This window comes from Primulina tabacum, chromosome 12 (assembly GCF_025594145.1).
Source record: "Primulina tabacum isolate GXHZ01 chromosome 12, ASM2559414v2, whole genome shotgun sequence".
Classification (NCBI taxonomy): domain Eukaryota; kingdom Viridiplantae; phylum Streptophyta; class Magnoliopsida; order Lamiales; family Gesneriaceae; genus Primulina; species Primulina tabacum.
In genome coordinates this window covers 34441825-34464684 of record NC_134561.1, presented here as the reverse complement: position 1 = coordinate 34464684, position 22860 = coordinate 34441825, and the positions used below count along the sequence as shown (strand labels likewise).

At 32.1% G+C, this 22860-nt stretch overlaps 3 protein-coding genes across 11 annotated transcripts; 2 read left to right on the top strand and 1 right to left on the bottom strand.

Moving 5' to 3' along the window:
* Window positions 1–9180: 9180 nt before the first annotated feature.
* On the top strand, window positions 9181–14135 carry LOC142520508 (protein JOKA2-like). 5 transcript variants are annotated; one of them, XM_075623513.1, is made up of 8 exons: window positions 9181–9348; window positions 9541–9572; window positions 10783–12164; window positions 12290–12401; window positions 12499–12750; window positions 13080–13229; window positions 13331–13762; window positions 13883–14135. In XM_075623513.1, exons 2-8 carry the CDS (start codon window positions 9546–9548, stop codon window positions 13979–13981), a joined length of 2454 nt encoding a protein of 817 aa, XP_075479628.1. In that variant the 5' UTR covers window positions 9181–9348; window positions 9541–9545; the 3' UTR covers window positions 13982–14135. The 5 variants fall into 5 exon arrangements, with proteins under 5 accessions (XP_075479628.1, XP_075479627.1, XP_075479626.1 ...); XM_075623512.1 differs by having other exon boundaries at window positions 9456–9572; XM_075623511.1 differs by having other exon boundaries at window positions 9186–9225; window positions 13355–13762.
* A 161-nt stretch (window positions 14136–14296) lies between these two features.
* Window positions 14297–14713, bottom strand: LOC142520381 (uncharacterized). Its single transcript, XM_075623372.1, has one exon. It carries the CDS (start codon window positions 14711–14713, stop codon window positions 14297–14299), a length of 417 nt encoding a protein of 138 aa, XP_075479487.1.
* Window positions 14714–19329: 4616 nt separating this feature from the next.
* On the top strand, window positions 19330–22780 carry LOC142520078 (protein DEHYDRATION-INDUCED 19 homolog 5-like). 5 transcript variants are annotated; one of them, XM_075623042.1, is made up of 5 exons: window positions 19330–19692; window positions 20147–20283; window positions 20371–20448; window positions 20531–20772; window positions 21078–21263. In XM_075623042.1, exons 1-5 carry the CDS (start codon window positions 19608–19610, stop codon window positions 21187–21189), a joined length of 654 nt encoding a protein of 217 aa, XP_075479157.1. In that variant the 5' UTR covers window positions 19330–19607; the 3' UTR covers window positions 21190–21263. The 5 variants fall into 5 exon arrangements, with proteins under 5 accessions (XP_075479157.1, XP_075479158.1, XP_075479156.1 ...); XM_075623043.1 differs by lacking the exon at window positions 21078–21263 and adding an exon at window positions 21670–22780 and having other exon boundaries at window positions 19335–19692; window positions 20147–20286; XM_075623041.1 differs by having other exon boundaries at window positions 19335–19692; window positions 20147–20286; window positions 21081–21263.
* The last annotated feature ends 80 nt before the right edge of the window (window positions 22781–22860 follow it).

Sequence of the window (22860 nt, the reverse complement as noted above, 5' to 3'; positions counted from 1 at the left end):
ATTAACAAGTCATACTCCAATTGGTGTATAGATAATTTTATTTTTAAAATTGAAAAGATTTTTGAAAATGAATAAGACATGTTTGTTATAGGTAAGCTATACATTTACTAAAATAGGTTTTATAATAATATTTTATTAAATAAAGATTGAGTATTTTTGTAATTTGATATGATTTTTTTAGAAGATATGAGTATTTTTCGTACTTAAAAACTGCGACATCATGTTTCGTTGAACAAATATTTTAAAAATATTTTTAGTGTTCTAACTGAAAAAAATTTAAAGGTGTGTTTGGATAATTTTTGTAAAACATTATCGATTTTTTTTTAAAATACTTGAGATTTTTTTTAATGTTTTTAGAAATGAAATAATGATGAAAATCAAATTTAACTATAAAAATATTTTTATAAAATAATTATAAAAAAACTGGATATTTATTATTAAAAAAACTCTTAAATAATTTATAAAAAATTTGTACAAAATACTTTATAAAAACTTTTTATAAGTATTTGTCCAAACGAATACCAATATATAAAAAATATTTACTCGAAAAACTCAAATTTGATAATATAGCAAGTATAGATACATGAATAGCGTAAAATGACCCATCAGGATATGATTACAAAATAATAGATTAAGATGATCCTTAAGCTATGTTTGGTTTGGAAGATAAAATAAACTAATGATTAGTACATAAATGATTATGATAGAAATGTAATATATAATGTAAAATTGTATTTTGTTTGGTATGATTTTTAAGTGTGGGATAATTTTGAATTTTTTGATGAAATGACAAAATTGCCTTTTTTTTTCCTTCTTTACTCCTGCGGCGGCGACGGTGTGGTGGTCGGCCGGCCGGCGGTGGCGGTGGCCGACCGACGGCGGCGGTCGACCTGCGATGGCTGCGGTATTCCGGCGGTCGGCCGGCAGTAGGCGGCGTCGGCGGTCGTCTTCCATCGGCGGCGACGGCGGTGGTCGGTCGTGGCGGTGAGTTTGGATATAAGAGAAGGGTAAAATTGGAAAAATAGGATGTATTAAGAGTTGAATAAATAATCATATGGGGTGAGGAGTGATTATTTTATCACACTTTATACAACATAATCATTTATAGGAGTGATTGAGTTGGTTAAATAAAAATCGTATCAAAAGCTTGATTAGGTGGGTTTAAAAATCTTAAACCCACTTAATCCCATGAACCAAATGCCCCCTTAGTCTTAAAAACGCAAAAGTATTTTTTTACCGTTTTTTTTATATAAAATCTTTCAATTTCAGTTCGACCCACATTTTTTTATTATAAAAACATTAAAAAAAACACATTTCAATGTTCTTTAAAAAATATATTTGTAGAACAAACTTTTTTTAAAAAATCTCGTCCAAACTCCCACGGGAAAAATCCGAAATGAGGATGGGGATCCCCTGATTTTTTCGATTTTGGGTTCGGGTTCGAGGATTTTTTTAAATCCTCGAAGTAGTTCGGGGCGAGTATGAGATTACTTTCCTCATCCCCGAACCTGTCCCAAAAATAATATCAATAATAAAATAATAATATTATCAGTATCGATAATATAATAATAATATTTTTTTTAAAAAATATTAATAATATTATTATTATTAATTTTGATATTAATATTAATATTATCACTAATAATAATATATAACAATAAGTTTTGGTTTGAGAAAATCTCCAAATCCGAATCATTTTGCCATATTAATATGTTTGAAACAGGGATGTGGACGGGGATGAGAAGTTGATCCCCGAAGTTTCGAAATCCGAAAAAATGGGAATCAGGACGGATATGACGGTGTGGATGGAATTCGGGGACTGAGATGAGAATGGTAAACCCACCCCCGCCCCACTGCCATCCCTATCTATAGATGATAGATTGTTGTTGTTTTTTTTTTTTATTTTCTCTGAGGTTGAGTTTGCTACAATCGAGTCGAGTATCAAATCTATCACTTCGTCTCAAACTTGAGATATTGATGTCAGATGTCGTGCATAAATGATTAGTAAAAATTAAAAAAATATAATTTTATTTTGAAAATTGCCCTCGAGGTATTAAAAAATTCCAAGAACATGAATCATGGCGACTTATTGCTACTGTCTTTCTTGATGCTAACATTGCAAGACCAGGAATCAATCCAATGCACGTAATGCTGTTCTCCTTTAATGTTCTTTAACTTCAACAACCTTTTACTTATTTTATTATACAATATTCATAAGCCAACATAAATACGTGTACATACGTTGTCTGAAGTATTAAAAAACCCACAAACTTATTTTTTTTAAAAAAAATCGATTTTAAAAATTATATATGAAATTCTCTGGTTAATGCAAAAGCAGGTTTTTCGTGAGACAGTGTTACAGGATCTATTTCATATGGGTCGACAAGATCCATATTTAAAATGAAAAATAATATCTTTGACATAAGAAATAACACTTTTGTATGTGTCGGATCAGATAAGAGATCTGTTCCACGAAATTGACTCATAATGATACTCTTGGCAAAAACTTGCGTGAGACGGTCTCACAGATCGTATTTTGTGAGACATATCTCTTATTTGAGTCATCCATGAAAAAATATTACTTTTTATGCTAAGAGTATTACTTTTTATTGTGAATATCGATAGGGTTGACCCGTCTCACATATAAATATTCGTGAGAACGTCTCACAAGAGACCTACTCGATACTTTTGTGTAAATGCAATCCTACTTTGAGATTTTTCTTTTCCACGATTTTCTCATTTCCGAAGAAATACACTCGCAATGACACCAAAATCGATATACATATACATATATATATATACACACACATATATATACATATATATATCCAAAATCGATATTAATATATATAAAGTTGAGTAATGAATAAAATAGTGCAACTTTATGTATTCAATGTATCACCAAGAATATGATCTAATATTAAATAATTATTCAAACCATTATTTTCAAAAGTAGGTGATTAAATAATTAAGTTTGGCAACCCTTTCTGCCAACCTTGCCATGTGCACAACATACTTTCCAATCTCACCTTTAAACTTTACAACCAATAATTCCCATATCAAAACAACTACATATACCAATCATCCCCTCCTCCATTTCTTTCATTCCATTTATCGTCATATTTTTAAATGAAACAAATCACGAAGAACACCAAGACTACATCATGCTTCCTCTTCTTGCTAATATCTCTCTCCATTTTCCTCTCATCGCTCGACAAGACGATCCATTCTTCGAGCTATTACACTTCTGTCCTACCCATTCTCGTACTCTTTTTGTTCATCGTTCTGATAGTTTTCGCCGTACGGACTACCGTCGTCACTTGCATAACCGTGGTGGTGCTCTTGGCTTTCGCGGGAAAACGTCGCCGGGTTTTGGTTAAGGAGGGGAGGAAGATCACCTCAGATGTTGCTATGTACTTGGTCAAGTTTTTGGTTAAGGAAAGGAGCCTTGTTGCTTTTGCTTGTGCCACTCTCTTAGCATGGTCACAATGACTTGGTTGATATAGTTTGTATCATAACTTTTTTGTAGTGTACAATTATATATTGTAGAATTTGAGGTGAATATTTATGAGAAATGGGATATTTATTTTGGTCCAATTTTGAAAATATTTCTCTTTGTTTGTTTATACTTGTGCTTCAAGTAGATTTGGCTATATTGGATAATTAAGTTAACATGTTTTTTTTTTATTTATTTAATGTAATATATATGTTCAACTTAAGTCCTCATCCATTCATCATTTGCCACCATCTGAAATTTATATCATAAGATTAATATAAAATGAACAATTTTTGCACAGTTTCAAAATCGAATGACAATAGTATCCGCAAAGTTGATTGATGGTAACGTTATTCTTCAAATATTTTAGATCGTACAGTCGTTCAAACGCTACATAATCATCGTTTTTTTATAATGACAATTGTTATAGTGTTCTAATCTTACTAATTTGCATTTGGGAGGAAAAGCTTAAATGGATTTGGGATTAAACTCGTACTGTAAACTTACTCAAATGGTTTGGATGATCTCCATATCCATTGATTTCAAACCTCTTTTTCAATCTTAACTCGTGATTTATATAAATAAACTTTATGCGACCGTTTCGTGAATCAATTTTGTGAGACGTATATCTTATTCGATTTATGAAAAGTTTGAATTTTAATGTCAAAAGTATTATTTTTCACTCTAGATATTGATATAAGATATAGATATGTGAAATCGTCTCACAGAAGATGTACTCTTCATGGAATTGTTGAGGAACGATGTTAAATTACTTCGAATCCGTCAATCATTAAAATTTAAAATCCACTGGAATAATTGGCTAACAAATCCCCTCACATTGTATATAGTCCAGTTTCATTTAAGCTTTGAGACCACATGAATATCCGGATCAGTTTGGCTAAGCAAAACAATTAAAATTGAAGTCAAGATCGAAATGTTTTATAATTCGATTCCAAGTTTGAAACGTGAACTAATTTAGGCTCAAACTCCTTTCCAAGTAACTCAGTTTCATTATCCATATTTTGTTCGAAAAATTTATCATCTTTTTCTGAATCATCACCATAAATGCTCTTACTAAAATCACTGTCTTCATCACTGCATTCACCATTCAATATGTCATCACTGCTGTCTTCTTCTGTCCCCTCCGTCACACTTAAGGCTGTCGATTCGGATGGGTCGAGTGGGATCGGATTGGGTTGAGTAATAGTAATATTCAAAAATTGCTCAACCCGAACACGAACCCAAACGAACCCGAAAACTCTCAACCCGAACCGAATCAACTCGATTAACCCGATTTTGATTTTTTTAAATAAATTAAATAAATTCAAAATAATAATAATAATATTTTAATTAAACACATAATAACAAAATCTCCCACATATATAATATGATTTAAATTTGAAAGTCTAATTATAGAAAAATAAAATAAAATAACTAAATCAAATAAACAATTGTTTAAAAAATAAAAAAAATGTTCAAAATAAATATTAAATTATGAAAAACTTATGATATAAATATACAATAAGTATTTTTCCAGACATACAATATATAAAAATGTAGTCAATATTTATTAATTATTTTTAAAAAAAATTAAAATTTTTCGGGTCAACCAACCCAACCCAATCCAACCCGATCATTTTTTTGGGTCAGCTATCGGGTCCAACCCGATCTGACCCGAACCCGAAAACCCCAAATACAAACCATATTTTTTTCGGGTTGAACCGTAACGGGTTGGTGGATCGCATCTGATTTTGACAACCCCTCTCACACCCTCTTTAACGACCCCATCACTTTCACCATCTGTTGTCCAATCAGGCTTAGTTCCATCCTTATCTTTCTCCCCTAAATAATCAAAAGGTACATATGGACAAAATCTGCGCACCTCCTCAATGTATATGTGAATTTCTCTGGTAAATTTTATCTTTTCCTCGTAAGTTTTAACCAAATCAGTGTCATTCTTGATCCAAATGAAAAAACCCATTAAATCTCATTCATTAAGGACCACAATGTCGGAAATAAAACAAATTGAGTAATTCGAATCTTTGTAAAAGCGTATTACAAAGAAAACCTGAAAAACATTGTTTCAAACATATGATGAAAAAAAAATTACTGCGTTATTGTGAGGAAAGAATCTTTGCAAAAACATACCGTAATCTGATGGAGGAAACTTAAAATCTTGTGAGTCTCGAATCTTTATTTCAGCTGTAGGATGACATACCAGTGTTGTGGCTTACATTTTTAGGGTTGAATAGAATTACGAGAAAGAAATTAGGGATCATGGGTGGGGAAATGTAAACAAAATAAAAATATTTGGAAAATTGAGTATGATATTGTGGGCCCTTAACTCCTAATCGTTATTACAATGCAATTTGATTAGGGTTATTAATTACAGCGAAAAACGAGTTTAAATTTTCTTTACAATGAGTCCAAAACATATCAACTGTAATTATAATACTAAAAATAGTATATATAATATAGTCTCGTCTATCTCAATAACAATATAAAACAAGCTCATACGTAATTCAAAACAACTACAAACAAACAAACTCATACTCCTCGGGGCATGCCCTGGTATATAAAGACATATACATATATACTGGGATAGATACTAAACCTCAGCTCAAACTATGACTCCCTCCAGAAGCATCATCTCCGGCCTCCTGATATCTTGGAGTACATGTCATTGTCCACATACAAAGACAACAACAGCCCCATCTGGGGTGAGCAAAGCTCAGTCTGAAATAACCACAATATATACCACAACTATCTAAACAAAGATAAATGATATGTAATGCATGTATGTCGTGGAGGTATCATGTCAAATGTCCATCCACTGAGCACATGTCAGAATCAAACGAATCGCTGTCAAATCAATGCTCGAGCTGACACACCGACCTCAATCAGGGATACTCGTATGATAACGTCGACAAAGCGCTATCAAATCTCAAATCTCAATCAATCATCGGGGCCACTAATGACTATGTTTTAAGGGTCACATAATGCCAAACATAGCATCGTATTCACAAACCCAGAATCAAATCCAATCATAATAGGTATCCAAGGATCATAACTCAACGTGTATGTCATGTATGCCACATCAACTCAACAAATAAGGCATATAGACATATATTATCAATCAAATCAATCAAACATATATCATATGATACAGATACATGTCGTATGTTACTCGGTCGCAACATACCTCAATTCTTCGTTCCAGTCAATGTAGCTTGAAGATATCAGTATAATAATCTATCTACATCAATAACATATTCATTTCAATCAATAACATCATTCAAAATCAACAATATAAGTTTCAAATATCTTTTGAAACTTCAAAAATTCATATCAAATCGAAATCATAACATAATTAAATTCCGACTTCAAAACTTAGTTTCTTGTCGGTTAATCTACGACATATATAATCAGAATTAATAATAACTGACAAACAATTCTTCAATCTCAATCCGATGATTAAAATCCCTAATTATACTAAATTAGGAATAATTCAAAATAACATCACTATAATCATCTCTTCTTCGTTAAAATCATACACTATTCAACAATTTTCAATTTCTATATGATTTAACAATTTATCGGATTTATTTCAGAAATCGATGAATTTCAAACATCACCGAAACTATAAAATTTATACCTCAAATCAAATACCTCGTGTCAACGATTCCAATACTGAAGCCGGTTCATCGATTGGATAAACCGATAAGTCGCAAGATCGAAAAGAAAATCCAAAAACTATATTTTCTCTTACCTCTGTCGTTCCTCTGTCAATTGAATTAGTAGAATTCATGTATGTCAAGTTTCAAATTTATCTTTCTTTATTATTATTTTTTAAATATTATATTATATTATATTAATAATATAATATAATATATTTAACATTTTAACATCGATATATCTTTTTGGACAAGTCAATCGATCAAATTTTTCAAAACTCAAAATATAAAAGTTTTAGCAATATGTATTAGCTTTCCAATGAAATTGGTCTCATTTCATTTGGATTAATACTCAGACAGTTATGCTAAAAATCATAACATGTGTCATTAATTACCATTTTGCCCTTAACATTAATTCATTATTTTTCAACTTAGTTACAAAAATGTCATCAAAATAAATTGAATATTTTTCAACTTATTTACAAAAATATCATCAAAACTATTTTAAATTTTGTTGGACTATTGTTTATTCTCGGGGTCTCACATATATTAAATGGTAAAAAATTATACAGATCCTCAATTTTCAAGCCACATAAGCTCCGACCGCCGCGTAGTCAGCTTTTGGGGTGAAAATTGGTCACCCAAATAGAATATCAACCAAAGTAGCAAAAAAAGAAAAGATAGTATATCGAGATAAAAAATTTAAAAGTTAGTGGACCGAAACCCAAAAGTGGTTAAGTTACTGGAGCGAAAAAAACATTTTCCCTAAATATTTTCAATCCCGTGATGCGTTACTTGAACATGTTTCAGCTCGACCCGAGTTTTATGACTCTGAGTCTAAAGAGAATAATATTTATTCACTATACCATGATTTGTTTAGACTCTCAATTGTTAACACCCTTAAAAAATACACAAAATTCATGTGAGACAGTCTTATGAATTAATTTTGTGAAACAAATATTTTATTAAGGTCACGAATACTTTTGGTACCAAAATCATTATTTTTTTAATGATAAATATGAACAAAGTTGACTTATTTCTCGAATAAAAATACATAAGACAATATTAAAATATCAAAGATCTGAATATCAAAATGCAACCATTTTATATAAAAGTATCATGATGATAACAATTAACAATCATGTTATCTTTGAAAATCCTTGTCAACAATTTTTTTTTGAAATCAAAACACATATAAACTTTGACTTTATCAAATCCAAAATTAAATCCATGCTCCAATTTAAAAAGGAAAATTTAACATTAGATGGAAAAGTGCAAAATTAAATAATCACGATAATATTTAATTTTCCTTTTTCAATATTTTACTAGTTTACGTAATTTATACAGTTTATTATGGCTTTTAAATCGTAGTAACCTACTTTATATCATCAAAGAAATCCCAAATAATATTTTGTTTTTTAAATAAAAGGAAGAAAACAATTAAAACATAAAATAATATAAATATGGCTTTTAAACCAGACAAAAACTTGTGTAAGATGGTCTCACGGGTCGTATTTTGTGAGACGGATCTCTTATTTGGGTTTTAAACCAGGCAAAAATTTGTTTGAGACGATCTCACGAATCTTTATATTGTGAATATCGGCAGGGTTGACCCGTCTCACATATAAAGATTCGTGAGACCGTATCACAAAAAACCTACTTCTTAAACCATAGTAACCTACTTTATTATATCATTATATTTCCGTTCCTACATTTGAATCTTAAAAAAATCGATAAAAACAAATTTCTACCCTGTTTTTTCACGAGACACACGCGATACGTGTTTCACGACCCGTTATAAATTATAAATATGACGCGTTACGAAACACATAATACACATACCACGACACGAGATACACATAATACACATACCGCGACACGAGATACACATAATACACATACCACGACACGTTATAAAAATATAATCGGAACACAGACCACACGCAACGCACGCGCCTCGACGCCAGAAAAGGGCTATAAAAATACAAAATATTTGCTTCAGACTCAACAACACTCATTTTCTTCATTCAATGACGCATGACTTCTCACCAATATGTATGTATGTATACATAACGAGGCTCTGTGTACATATCCTCTAATTACTCAGAGATAGCACTTTGGAGTGAAACGCGGCTCGCAGATACGCATGGATTGCATGAGATCTTTTTAAGATTTCCGGTTTTTTATTGAGTCGAAGTTTCTCTATCTGTTTGTTGTTCACATGGGTTTTTAGATTTTTTTATTATATTTTTTTGCCATTTAATGGAAAAATCTGCTTTGAATAGGAATTGGGTTTTCCTCTAATTTTATGGCGAAGATGAATTAAAGGTGAATAAGGGTTTCTGACTTGTGGGTTTTTTGGTAGTGCAGGGGCTATGGAAGTTCCAACTATGGTGATCAAGGTGGATTTCCCTCCTTTGTCCTATGATTACTTGTTATTTTTGCATGATTGTTGTTTAACTGTTAATTGTTGCTTTTGATGACGAGTTATTGAAGTTTTTGTGTGCTTTTTTTTTCCCCCTCTTTTTCGAGTATTTTTTTGGAAATATTAGTTTATTGGTGACATGGTTCGCGGCCGCAGAACGTTGAGACCGGTCGTTTTCAGAATGACACTATTTTTTTTTATGGAATATCGCCGGTTTCTCGGCCGTAGCAGAACGGAACGACCTTGCTGACGGTTTTTGAATTTTTTTTCCTCAAAATTTTTTACAATTTTTTTTTTTGAATTTTTACCCATGAAATATTCTTATGATCCTGTTCAAAAACTGAAAATTTCCATTAATTTTCCAAAAATTTTAGTTTTAAAAATTCAGCTTGCATTTTTTTGGTCACTTTATCGGACAATTCATGGTTATAATCCACTGGATTATACATTTTTTAAGGTTTTAGTAATTTTTTACATAAATTAGTGGAGTAAGATTATGAATTGTTTGATAATAAGATCAATAATGAAAAACTGAAAATTTATTTTCGTTAGGATTATTAATCATATACACCACCCCTCTTAAATAACGAAATTACTAAAAACCACTTGTGAAAAAAATGATTTATTAATTCCTCGTGTTTTCAAATCTTGAACACACACATCTTTATGTTTTATAATCTAAGAGAGCACGCACCCTTGTTGGAAAGTGTATGTAATTAACCTTTTTCCCTTTTTATTATGTCAATCTGTGTGCTACTTTTTTTTCCTCCTGAATTCCAGGTAGCTTGGGTAATCACGTGTTACTCTTTTTCAATATTTTTTTGTGGTTTTGTGACATTACTTGTGGTGAAATTTCGTAAACTTTCATAAGTGCTAGATGATAGTTTTATCTTTTGCATAAATTTTGTGCCTTTGGATTTTTGTTACAATAGAGGTATGATTTTAAAAAGGTTTTAAGACGGATTCAATTTATGCAAAGACCTCAGAGTTTTTGGTCTTCGAGATTTATGGTGTGTGTAGCAATGGATCAGTGTATCACCTTGAGGATGGAGATTGCTAGGGCTAATTTTGTGTAAAAGTATGCTTTATTGTATATCCTAGATGAATACATTTGATTATACTTCTCAGACGTATGCTTAGGCTTAGCATGCATTTTTGTTGATCTAGTTTTTGCAACATTTTTACAGGTCAAATATCAAGAAACACACAGGCGTTTCAATGTTCGGGTTACTGATGATGAAATTGATCTCAACATGGATCGTTTAAGGGAGAAGCTTCTTACCCTCTTCAACTTAACTCCAAATACTGAACTAATGCTCAGTTATATTGATGAAGATGGTGATGAGGTGGCTCTTGTTGATGATGATGATCTTTGTGATGTGAGGAAGCAGGCGCTGGACCCTTTGAGAATTACGATCAAGCTGAATTCTGAAAAAAATGGCATACGACACTGTCCAAGTGGAAATTCTACTCCCTTGAAATCTCAATCCGTGCAACAACCATTGCAAAATTGCCGTAAAATTCTGAAACCTGTTCCAGAGCCGCTCTATGAAACCGTCGTGAAGTTGTCCAGTGATTTGGCATCCAAAGCTTCGTCCTCTGCTTCAGGTGTTACTGACCTTGTTGAGTACTTCTCAAAAGTGGGCCTGTCCTACTTGGCCCATCATTCAGATTCCCAACATGCAGCAAGAACCATGACCCAGAGTGATGTTACTGAAAGCAGTGCAGCTGCCACAACAACCAAAAACTTGGAACCCTCCAAGGTTGATGGAGCCACACTGAAGGTTCCATCAAATGGTGGATCTGATAAGCGATCTCTTAGACACAATGAGAGCTTAGAAAATCAAAAGGAACAATGGTTTCACTTGTTAAATGATGAGAAACTTGGAATTGCTTCTGGAGTAATCATGAAGGCTACATCTTTAACAGTGCCTGGCTTTAATGAAGTGGCACTTGAGTCGCAGAATATCAGTGTTGGCCAGCCTGTGATTGCTGAATCTAAGGTTGTGCCCGATAGAGTCGATAAAAAAGAAACTGCCATGAAAGAAAGGATCGAAAAAATTGGGGAATTTCATGCAAAGGACAAGCCTTTTGTGACAACATCTCACCTCCCCCCTGTTCTAAACACAGATTGGTTTATCGGGAAGATTGGCAGCGGATGTAATTTTCCTACTGAAAAGGCTACCAATATACGAGGTCCTAGCCTTCAACCATATCCTTTCAATTCCAGTGCTTCCAATCCTATTAAGGTAGACCATGTTGGTGGCAGGACTAAATCTTTATTCCTCGGAAGTTTTGGGAACTCTACAAGCTCAATTTGGGCTCCTTATCGCGGTATTTTAAATAGTCCGGACCTGTGTTCAAGTCCTAGTCCCACAGATGACTGCCCGATTTCCAGAATACCTGTAGAAAATGCCAAAGCTTTTCAATCTCATCCTGCTTCAAGGCTGGTTACGTCTAGCGGGTGCGGTAGTCAAATTGTTGACACTTTCCATGTCTTTCACTGCGGCATCTTCTGTGACGGTTGTGGGGTCCATCCTATTACTGGCCCTAGGTTCAAGTCAAAAGTGTAAGAATTAGTCGTGTGAACTTAAAATCTTATTGATAAGCTTATCCCAAAAAACTAAATCTTCTGATGAGTATAGCTACGCCTCGGTGTTAACACTAAACTGACCGTTTAAGTTTCTCGTGCAGAAAGGAGAACTACGATCTGTGCATGATCTGTTTTGCGGAAATGGGAAATGCAAGTGACTATATCAGAATTGATCGCCCTGTGGTTTATCCACACCATGTGTTGTATGATTCTGTATGTATATATCATCACTATTTTTGTTATTTCATTGGCTCTCTTTTAGCTTTTATTTCTTCTTATGCTAATATTTGCTTTTCATGCTAACTTTCAGCATGCCAAGGATCGGGATCCGGTTTCATCACAGGATTGCAGGGGTTTTAAGGTTAAATCATGTCTGTCCAAGATGGATAGTTGCTTCATTACAGATGTGAATATACCCGATAATACTGTTATGGCACCTTTAACTCCATTTACCAAGGTTTGGCGACTGAAGAACAATGGTATAATTGTGTGGCCCAAGAAAACAATCATTTTCTGGATGGGAGGAGATAAATTGAGCAATGAACTTTCTGTTGAGTTAAAGGTGAGTTGTCCTGTTTTTATGTAATTTTTATGCCCCTTATATACACAATCGCTGTTTCTGTTTGCCTGGAATTTTTCGCCCTCTTGGCTTTTTCCAAAATCACTGTATCTCGACTAATCATCAATAAACTCTTGTATGTACATTGTGAAGTTAACCAATGTCTTTTTTGAAATTCTAATCACATTGATTCTTTCCCTTCTTGTTTTTCTTTATTGATTGAGTAATCATGGTGTCCTTGTCTTGCTGTGCACGCCTTAGTTAAGTAAAATGTTTGAATGTCCGTTTCAATTAAAGGAATATTTAAATAAATGGTTTTCTCGTTTGGCCAGATTCCTGCAACTGGTTTGGCCATTAACCAGGAGCTTGATGTTGCTGTTGATTGCATTGCTCCTGAGCTTCCAGGAAAGTATGAATCTTGCTGGGGATTGGCTTCCCCCTCCGGACAAAGGTTTGGGCAACTCATTTGGATTCGGATCAAGGTTGTTACTGTTATGCAGCTGTTGCTGTTTAATTTTTGTGAATTTATTTTATGATTTCTGACAGCATGCTTGGATTGGCTATTTTGCGGTTTCTGCTGTAGGTTGTTACTTCTGTTGCAGCGAAGCCACTGGAAAATATTAGGAGCTTTAACCTGAACTTACCTCCTCTGAGCAGTTGTTTAAATGATCCTGAAACTATTAATGTGGTTCCAGAATCAATTGTTGAAAATTGTCAAATTGATCCTGAGAATAACTATAATAGTTTTGTTCCTTCTTATACTGCACCTGTTTCACATCCTATTTTTGATCTCTCAAATATGGCAGCGGCTTTCCCTTCGATAAGATCTGATGTGCTTCATCCTTTTCTACCATTGCCTGATATAAACTTACCTGCATCTGAAGACGAGGGAATGAGCTTCAAATCTGTTAATTTAAACAATGATGTATCGACAATGAGCGAGGATGATCTGGACCTGGACGATGTTTCAGAGATTTCTGAGTGGGATAGTATCCTAGATGAGCTTTTGGATATGGTGAGTTTCTCCAAGTCATAACACCTCAATCATGTCTTGTTATTCGGTTAATCTCTTTGCTGTGGTTTCACAATCTGCACAGAATTCTTAAAATGTTGTCTAATTGTATTGCCAATGCAGGGCTTCTATGATATAGAAACGAACAAGAAGCTACTTGAGAAGAACAATGGAAGCATCAAGCATGTCGTCATGGAGCTTATTGCTGCAGAAAGTAAATGATCCTCTTTTTATATTGAACGCCTAGAAATAAATGCGGCTGCATAAACTAGCTGCTTTTTTCGGTAGATTGTCTGTCGGAGTTTTTTTTTTTTAAGATGTTAAATTTGTTCAGATTGATCTTGGTAAGTTTTCAACTTTTTAAACTGATACTGAATATCCTTTCTTCTTGTGTGTATGTTGAATGCATATTCTAACCAATGAAAGTTGTGGTGGTATCAATCAGACACTCAAAATATACTGTTGATCCCATTATTCATATTGAAAAATCGAGTTATAAAAACAGAAGATCAGCTAAAGCTACTACTTTCTTGAAATTTACCCATCGTCCTGCAATCTCTTGGATGACATCTTATTGAACAAATTCCTCAAACTATTCTTACTCTCCTGCCGCCTCTTTATACTTCCATCTTGGCTACGTGTTCCTACAAACGAGTCGTCGTTCACTACTAGCCCCATCTCCAACTTCTTCGAGACCGTCACAATCTCATACGAATCCCAAAGCGACTGCCTGAAATCCCAACTAGCGTTGCATCGGTCTCTTTTGATAGTCATTCTTATCGCTTCGATTTTGAATCTGCTCGGCTTGCTCTTGAAATATTGCCTGCAAGCATCAGATTCTAAGGTGGTGGTGGTTGTCTTCGAGTTGTTCGAATGGCCATGCCATGCTTGCGCCACGGCCTTGAGGATTTCGACATCTGGTCCTTGTTCTTCTTGCTTTGAGTCCTTCTTCATGGTTTGGAGCCTGAGTTTTTGGTGACACAATGAGGTTTAAGATTTGTGGTTCATTGGATAGAACGGAATATAGAGATATGGATGGCTCTATATTTGTCTCTTTTTGGATTGTATGGACAGAAAAATAGAATAAATTCAACATCAGGGAAAAACCCAGGTATATACAACACGAGAGAATAATAATACTACTGGCCGAGGTGTGTGTATATATATATCTAACATACATATAAATATATGACTTCTAATTGTGAATTTTCCAATCTACCCTTATTCATTTAATGTAGCAAATTAAATCAATAATTTTTTTATGGGTTCTTTTATAATTTATTGTCTATCTTAAATGCCTTTGGATATTAATTCATATTGAATTTATCAATTTATTCATAATTTTTCTTTGTTGCTAACTAAAATTTGTTACTAAAATTAGTGTATTTCTTCATGGTTGCTAATGAATATTTAATATTCATATCTTTTCTTTTATTTTATAAATTGATTTAAGTAATAATTAAATAAATAGTTACTCAATAATTTAGTGATTTCATTTATGATTCATAATGTATTATGATAATATTTTAGATAATAATATTTTTAAAATTAAAGTTTTTATTATTATATATTTTGTTATCAATTTTCAATTGCGTTCTAAACATAATATAAAGTATGGTTATATTAGCATTATTCTATTACGAAATCATCGTATATAATATATTGATTTGTTATATTGTTTGTTCTTTTCAACATATTAATTAATTTCAAATTGTATATGATGAAATTACATACATAAAAAACAATTTTTTCTATTTTCTACATATTAATTAATTTATTATTATATATGATGAATTTACATATATAAACTATTTTTCACATTTCAAAATAACAAAATTTTTATTTAATATTACTCACTTATTAAATTAACTAAGTTATGTTTACCAATTCATTGTGCATTATTACTATGATTGCAACTTACTGAAACATATGTGATGACATGTGTTTAAATTATTATTAGTAATTAAAACTAATTTGTGTTCGATGAAATTATTTGATTAGTAAGAATAAATTTGATTTGGAAAATGATTTCTAAAATGTAAAATAACAACTATATAATATTTGTTAGGTGCAATAATTGTTTATGTAAGGTATAACAATCCAAACGTGACGTTTGAGTTGTTTTACTATTTTAAAAGATTTTAGTTAATGTTACATCGTTACCCCGGTTATAACTTTTGGTAAAGTAGCAAATACATGATCTTACAATTGGTATATATAAGAGTCAAAGTCATGAGATCGATTCTCATAGATTGCAATTAGTGTGATTATTAATATTGTTGGAGTGCAATAATTGTCTTTGTTGGATACATCGATGAAATCATGATAATTGAGCTACCATACCATTTCAAATATTTGAGTTGATGTGTAATATCTATTTTATAAAAGGAAAAAGTTAAACAAAATTTGCAAGAAGTTAAAAGTTAGCAAAAACACAATTGATATTTAACTTAATAACAAGTTTAGGGGTTTTATTTTAACATAATTATGATAATTTAGTTAATTAAGAGAATTTTATTTGACAATCACTGTATACACTCCATTTAAATACATTGTGATTTTGATTTTAGTAAAAGTTACTATTCTCTTAATTTTTTTTTTCATTGCGAATGATATTTGGATGAAAAATATATTTGTTAATTTGATAGAGCAGTCATTATGTTATAATCATGTAAATTGAAAAATGTTATATAAATAAGTGAATATATTTGATTTATCGTCATGATGTATTTTTATTTATTGTGTTTTGATATATTTAGATTAATAAATACTAATAAACAAGATGTTATTAAAACAATTTTAAAAATTATTAATTATCTAAATCTAGTTATTATATTTTTCATTATTAATCACTTATTTAAATCTCGTTATTATATTTTTCATTATTAATTACCCACGTGCATCGCACGTGATCATTCCTAGTATATATATATATATATATATATATATATATATAAACTTATTACATTTTAGTAATAATATATAATTTATTAAATCAAGTTTAAGCCCTTAAATCTAATTCCTAGATCCTTTCCTAATGTTTATATATATGTGCATTGCCTCCTATGCAAAATATTTAAATTTGTCAAGAATTGGTAAGTTTATTATTATCTTTCGTTACATATGCACACAACCTCGCAAATTTTTTTCATAATTTTCACAACTAATTTAGAAGGCGTGAATAGATTTTTCTCAACAAATAATTTCGGTTGAGTTAACAACATTGAAATTTGATTCTTGTTAGTTGGTTCTCAGTAAGTCAATCAATACAAACTGTACGGAAGTAGAGTGACTGAGACAGTTCGAATAAATGACTTATCAAAAAAATCAGTTGTGTTCTACTGATATTTAACGTAGGTAAATTGAGAAATAAATAGGCACAAAATTGTTTCTAGATGTTCGAAAACTTCAATATTCCAATGTTATCATTTATTCTTTATGAAAGGATTGCACTAAAAAAATTTGATAATTATAAGCAATTTGAAATCACTAACTTGAGTAAAACTTAACATTCCCTAACTTAAACTCTTAGTAAACTCCAATATAAAATTATTTAAGTAGTAAGACTTTTTACTTTTAATTACACAGATTTCACAAGGAAATTTTAATCACAAATTTTTTTTTTCAAAATGATCAGATAATAACTTATCAACGGGTGCTGAATTTTCAGTTAGGCTCGTGGAAAGCTTTTTCAGAGAAGATCAGTAAATTTTTAAAAGTTTAGAGATAGATCGTGTAACCGTGCAACCTTCAGAGCTTGTTCACCTGATATATTTGTAGATTAATCTGCATTGGTAATCTTTTTAAAATAATATATCCGTTTCCAAATATAGATATCGTTGTTGCCATGTCATCGTCTTTTCTGACATGTCCTGGTAGTGAGCAAGAACCTGACATTCTGTTAAGATTTGGTGACTATTGGTACGAAAAGTTTTATCCACTATTTGAGCTGGAGTATGGTCTTTTATCACTAGTTATACTAATTTTTCAGAGAATGTTTGGATTTAGACTGACTGATCGACTTAGATAGACTGTCAGTTAGGCTTCATCTGTTATTCTTGAATCTATTTGGCTACCCGTATCATTCTTATACTTTATTAGGTTAGATTCCTTTAAAAACTTTTTTTTATGAATATTCAGTTTTTCTTCTTGAATTTAGTTAGGCGAGACTCTGTAATAATTTATTTGATCAGTGCTTTTGTTAAATCACCAAAACTTGAAATATTCCAACATTTATTTTTAATTTTTTTATGTATATATTTTATAAAAAATAGAAATATTCTAAAATATCACACCGTATTCTTCTATATTTTGTTTTTGGCCCTTTTCGAAACGCCACGTTCAAATTATATTATTAATTTATTATATAGTCGCCATCCTTGACAATAAACTAAACAAATATTGGGTAGACGTGTCAACTTCTAGCTTTTTTTTTTTTTTATAAGAATAGGTCTTTTGTGAGACGGTATCACGAATTTTTATTTGTGAGACGGGTCAACCCTACCGAAATTTACAATAAAAAGTAATATTTTTAGTATAAAAAGTAATACTTTTTCATAGATGACCCAAATAAGATATCCGTCTCGCAAAATACGATCCGTGAAACCGTATCACACAAGTTTTTGTCTTTTTATAAATATGTATATTCTAAGATCTCATATATATATATATATTTATATTTATTTATTTATTTGTGAGATGATTCAAATTTGTACATATTTATAATAAAAATAATATTTTTGACATAAAAAAAATATTTTTCATGAATTACCCAAATAGAATATTCGTCTAACAAAATTGATCGTGAGACCGTCTCACATGAGTTTTTATGTTTTTTTTATAAAATATATGTATAAAATGTTTAATTAATTTAATTTTTAATAACTCTATTTTTTGGGTGTGTCCACATCAATTGTAGCTTTATATCGATCTCATGAAATTAAATTATCATTCTTAACATCTCAATTTAAATTATTTTGTTTATTAAATAAAATTATATAAAATTGCATGAGTCAAGTGGCACAAAGTTTTATGTATATTTACAAGATATAATTAAATTTGAGTGTCGCTTAGAAATATATTTTAATAATAAATGAAAAATATTACTGCATTTTTTCAAAGAATATTTGATTCTAACTCAAATATATAGTTAATACATATATATGTATATTTTTTATAACGATGGAACTCGTACCATTTTATAATTGAGTATGTCTTTTATAAGACGGTCTCACGGATTTTTATTCGTGAGACAGATCAATTTTGTCCATATTTACAATAAAAATTAATATATTTGACATAAAAAATAATATTTTTTCGTGAATGACCCATATAGAATATTCGTTTCACAAAATTGACCCGTGAGACCGTCTCACAGGTGTTTTTGTGTTTATATTTTTCATGAAAACATGATTAATTTTTTGACTAATGCAATAATCTGCAAATCACGAAAACCACGTAAAACCACATTAATATTTATGTGAAATAAAAAAAATGTAAAAAAATAAAAATTATGTATAATGAAATTGTAACCCCATACAAATTGCCACGTGTCATATTCCGACTCAGAACTTTTGTATGGGATTCCCACTATTTACATAGAACGAACCTCAAAGCACTAAAATCTTTATCCGATGCAAAAGAATTTCCCATAATCAGCAAAGAACAGTCATCGGCTCAATCACTACAGTAGAATCACAAACTAACTTTGGAAATAAATCTTTCTTGAACACGATTTCCAGAGTTCAGTGGAATCAGTTTCTTCCCGTCACATTCCTCTGTTTTTTTTTTCATAGTGGGGGGTGATAATTGGGAAAAATAGCCGAAATTTCAAGAACTTGACAAGAAAATGGATTTGGATTTCTGGGATGTTAAGGGTCAGTCTGCTACGCAAACTTCAGCTGCTATCCGATCTTCGAGAGCTAAAAGTTCTGGTAATTTGGTGAATTGTGTGTTCTTTTAAGTTCGATTTCTTAAATTGTTTGAACTGGTTTGAGCTTGTGTTTGGGCTAGTTTTAAGTTATTATTAGCTGGATTCCTCAACTGGTTGATGGTTTGATCTGTGTTCGATTCTTGATTTTGCTGAATCGAAAAATGGTTTCTTTTTCTTTATATTACTGGATTGTTTCTTGCTCAGAGTTCTTGTGATGTAACGTAGGGATTATACTATTTTTGTTCGATATTTTTAGTTCTATTCTGGTGTCATGTTATCACTAAGTAAGATTGTGTCTCGGGGCTCAAAGGGACACTCCCATCTTTTTCACATTTTGTGGTTTGATGGATTGATTCAATGTAGTTTATAAACTTTATGATTTGATCAATCTTTTCTTTCAAGTTTAACTTGGTTCAAGTTCCCACTGATCTTTATCTTATTCGATTGATGATTAGGAACTCGAGGAATCGTGGAGGATGAAGGGGAGGATGGAGTGAGAGCTTGGTTTCCTTGCCCTTTCTGTTATATGGAAATTGAAGTCCCCTTACTCTGTGTCCATCTTCAAGAGGAGCACTGCTTTGACTTGAAAAACGCAGTATATCATCAAAAACATAACAATGTATTTTGCTTTGTCCCTCTTTGTATGAAAGTAAACAATGTGTGGTTTTACCCTTGCTAGGTTTGTCCCATCTGTGCTGCTAATTTAGGGAAAGATCCGACGGGTCATTTCACCGTGCAGCATGCGTACTCCATCAAGGTATACATATCTATATTCATGTTAAAGTTCAAGATATGAAAACAAAATGATCAAGGCATTTATTTTCTTATCGTTCCGGCAGAGGAGGAAAACAACCGAGAAATCGGGATTCTGGAGTGATATATCCACAAATATAGTCAAGGACTTGAGAGAACTAAGCTCACATTTTGGCACAAGTTCACTATCTGGTTCAAGTGAGCCTCCACACGATCCACTTCTTTCACCATTTCTATGTACCATTCCCCTGCATGTTGACACTACGGACACTCACAAAGACATAGACATGATATCCTCTTGTGTTGCTGCAGCAGGTGATTCACTAAGGTAAAATTTCCAAATCTCATAATCTTTGCACACCAGATGATTATACTCCATAAATTCCAATTTTAAGGAAAAAATGTCATATGGAATGAGATGGAAATAGAATTCCTCCAACACCCTCAAAGGGAGAGTCAATGCAAATAAAATAGACATTTGTAGCTGAAAATGGGTATTTTTCTCCCTTTTACAAAAGGGTTGAATGGGAGCCCAATCAATGCTTGATGAATAGACATTATTATTACAAAATGTATAATAAATTCAGATTTATTATATATATATATATACTTCGTATGTCTCTCTTTTTGCAGCAGCATCCATTACAAAGAAAGAAGGCAGCATGCTGTGTTCATTCAGGACCTCCTTGTATCCACCATTTTGCAGGGTTCCTTGATTTCTTCCTTGCCCCAGAAGAGTGACTAATGGAATACTGTGAAACTTTATTCCCTATGAATGTTATATAAGATACTATAAAATTCAAGGTGTTGTGGCTATTATCTGTCACATATTTCTCATCAATCCTAGTGTTAAAAGATCATGAATTCGAGTCTAACTTCACTTCAAAAGCTAAATCAGGAAGATTGTCCAAATCCATATATACAACTCTTAAGAAGTTAACTAAGCCGATGGGAGACTTCTAACTCACATCCCTCATGCTCAAGAATGAACAACTGAAGCGTGGAGTTCAACACATAACTATGGACTTAAGTTCTGATATCATTTTAAGATCATGGACTTGAGCCTAACTCCATTCCAAAAACTACTTCAAATGAGAGGATTGTTAAAGTTCATATATACAACTTTCAAGAATTTAATCCCACCGATGTGAGCATATGATAAATTCTACAATCTTCTGAGGCCACAAATGCCAAGGAAACTCTGATCTGCAGAAATCTTCTATAGGAAAACAGACATGTATCCACCGAGATTTCGTCGAACACAAAACAAAATCATCACGGTTGTTACATGTTGCATAATATACTTCGCATAACAAAAGTAAAATGTTTGTTGCTTCTTTCTCAGACTCAATTTCATGGATTAAACTGCTTGAGCATAAGACAGCCAACATAGTGTGTCTCTGCACTGATATTACATGAAATTGCAACTTATCAAACTTTTATGACTAAAAGTTGTAAACTCACATACAACATGAACATTAAATTGAATATCTGCAGGTCATCAAACCACATTCATCACATGGACTCCGATTAGGCGAGAAGATCTTTCAGCTTTCACAATTCCTTTATATAAACTTGAAGGATGTCGACACCAAAGCTCCAATGTTCGTCCAATATCAGTTGAGCAGAAGCCACAGCTGAGGGGCTTCTGTCATCTGATTCGATCATTTCTAGTGTCTGTATGTTTCCAATTTCAATTCCAATCGGGATCTCCTCCAAGTGGTAGCACCACAAAATCCTGAGGCACTTAAGCTTTGGAAAATGGGAATCATAGGCTCTACATTGCACCAAATCTAAGTAACAAAATCACAGCACATAGTTGTAGCTCACAGAATTCTCCTTCATTTGGTTCCCATACTTTACCCTAACCTCCCAAGCACGAACACTAAAGTGATTAGTCTGTAAGAACATTACATTTCATGCTAGATTAGTCTTTCCAAGATCTCTCCTGTATTACTTCGAGTTTAGGTGTTCAACTCGTTAACTAAACATGTTTACTGCTGATCTATCAACCTGCTGTTTATTATGCTAGACACACACTATTTGTTCAGTATCAGATTGAACAGCAGCATACAAGAAAAGAATTTGCAACAGTCAAAACTCAAAACTTGGAAGTAGCTTGATTGACCAGCAGTTTCCCAATATTAATTGCGACGATCAACCCAATATTTGTACTACTTATTAAAATTCTTGAATACATTATTGTCTGAAATTCCATTCGAATAGATAAACAACCTCCTCCTTCAACTAAAAAAACAAAAAGAAGAAAAAAAGTCAATTTTAAAATCATTTCAAATTACAATGATTGTGATATAGGGATATGCTATTCCCTATATGAATGTGATACTGGCACCTTATAATTCCAGGGATTTCTCATATGCCATAATATTAACTCTACATTATTTTGATGCCAGAA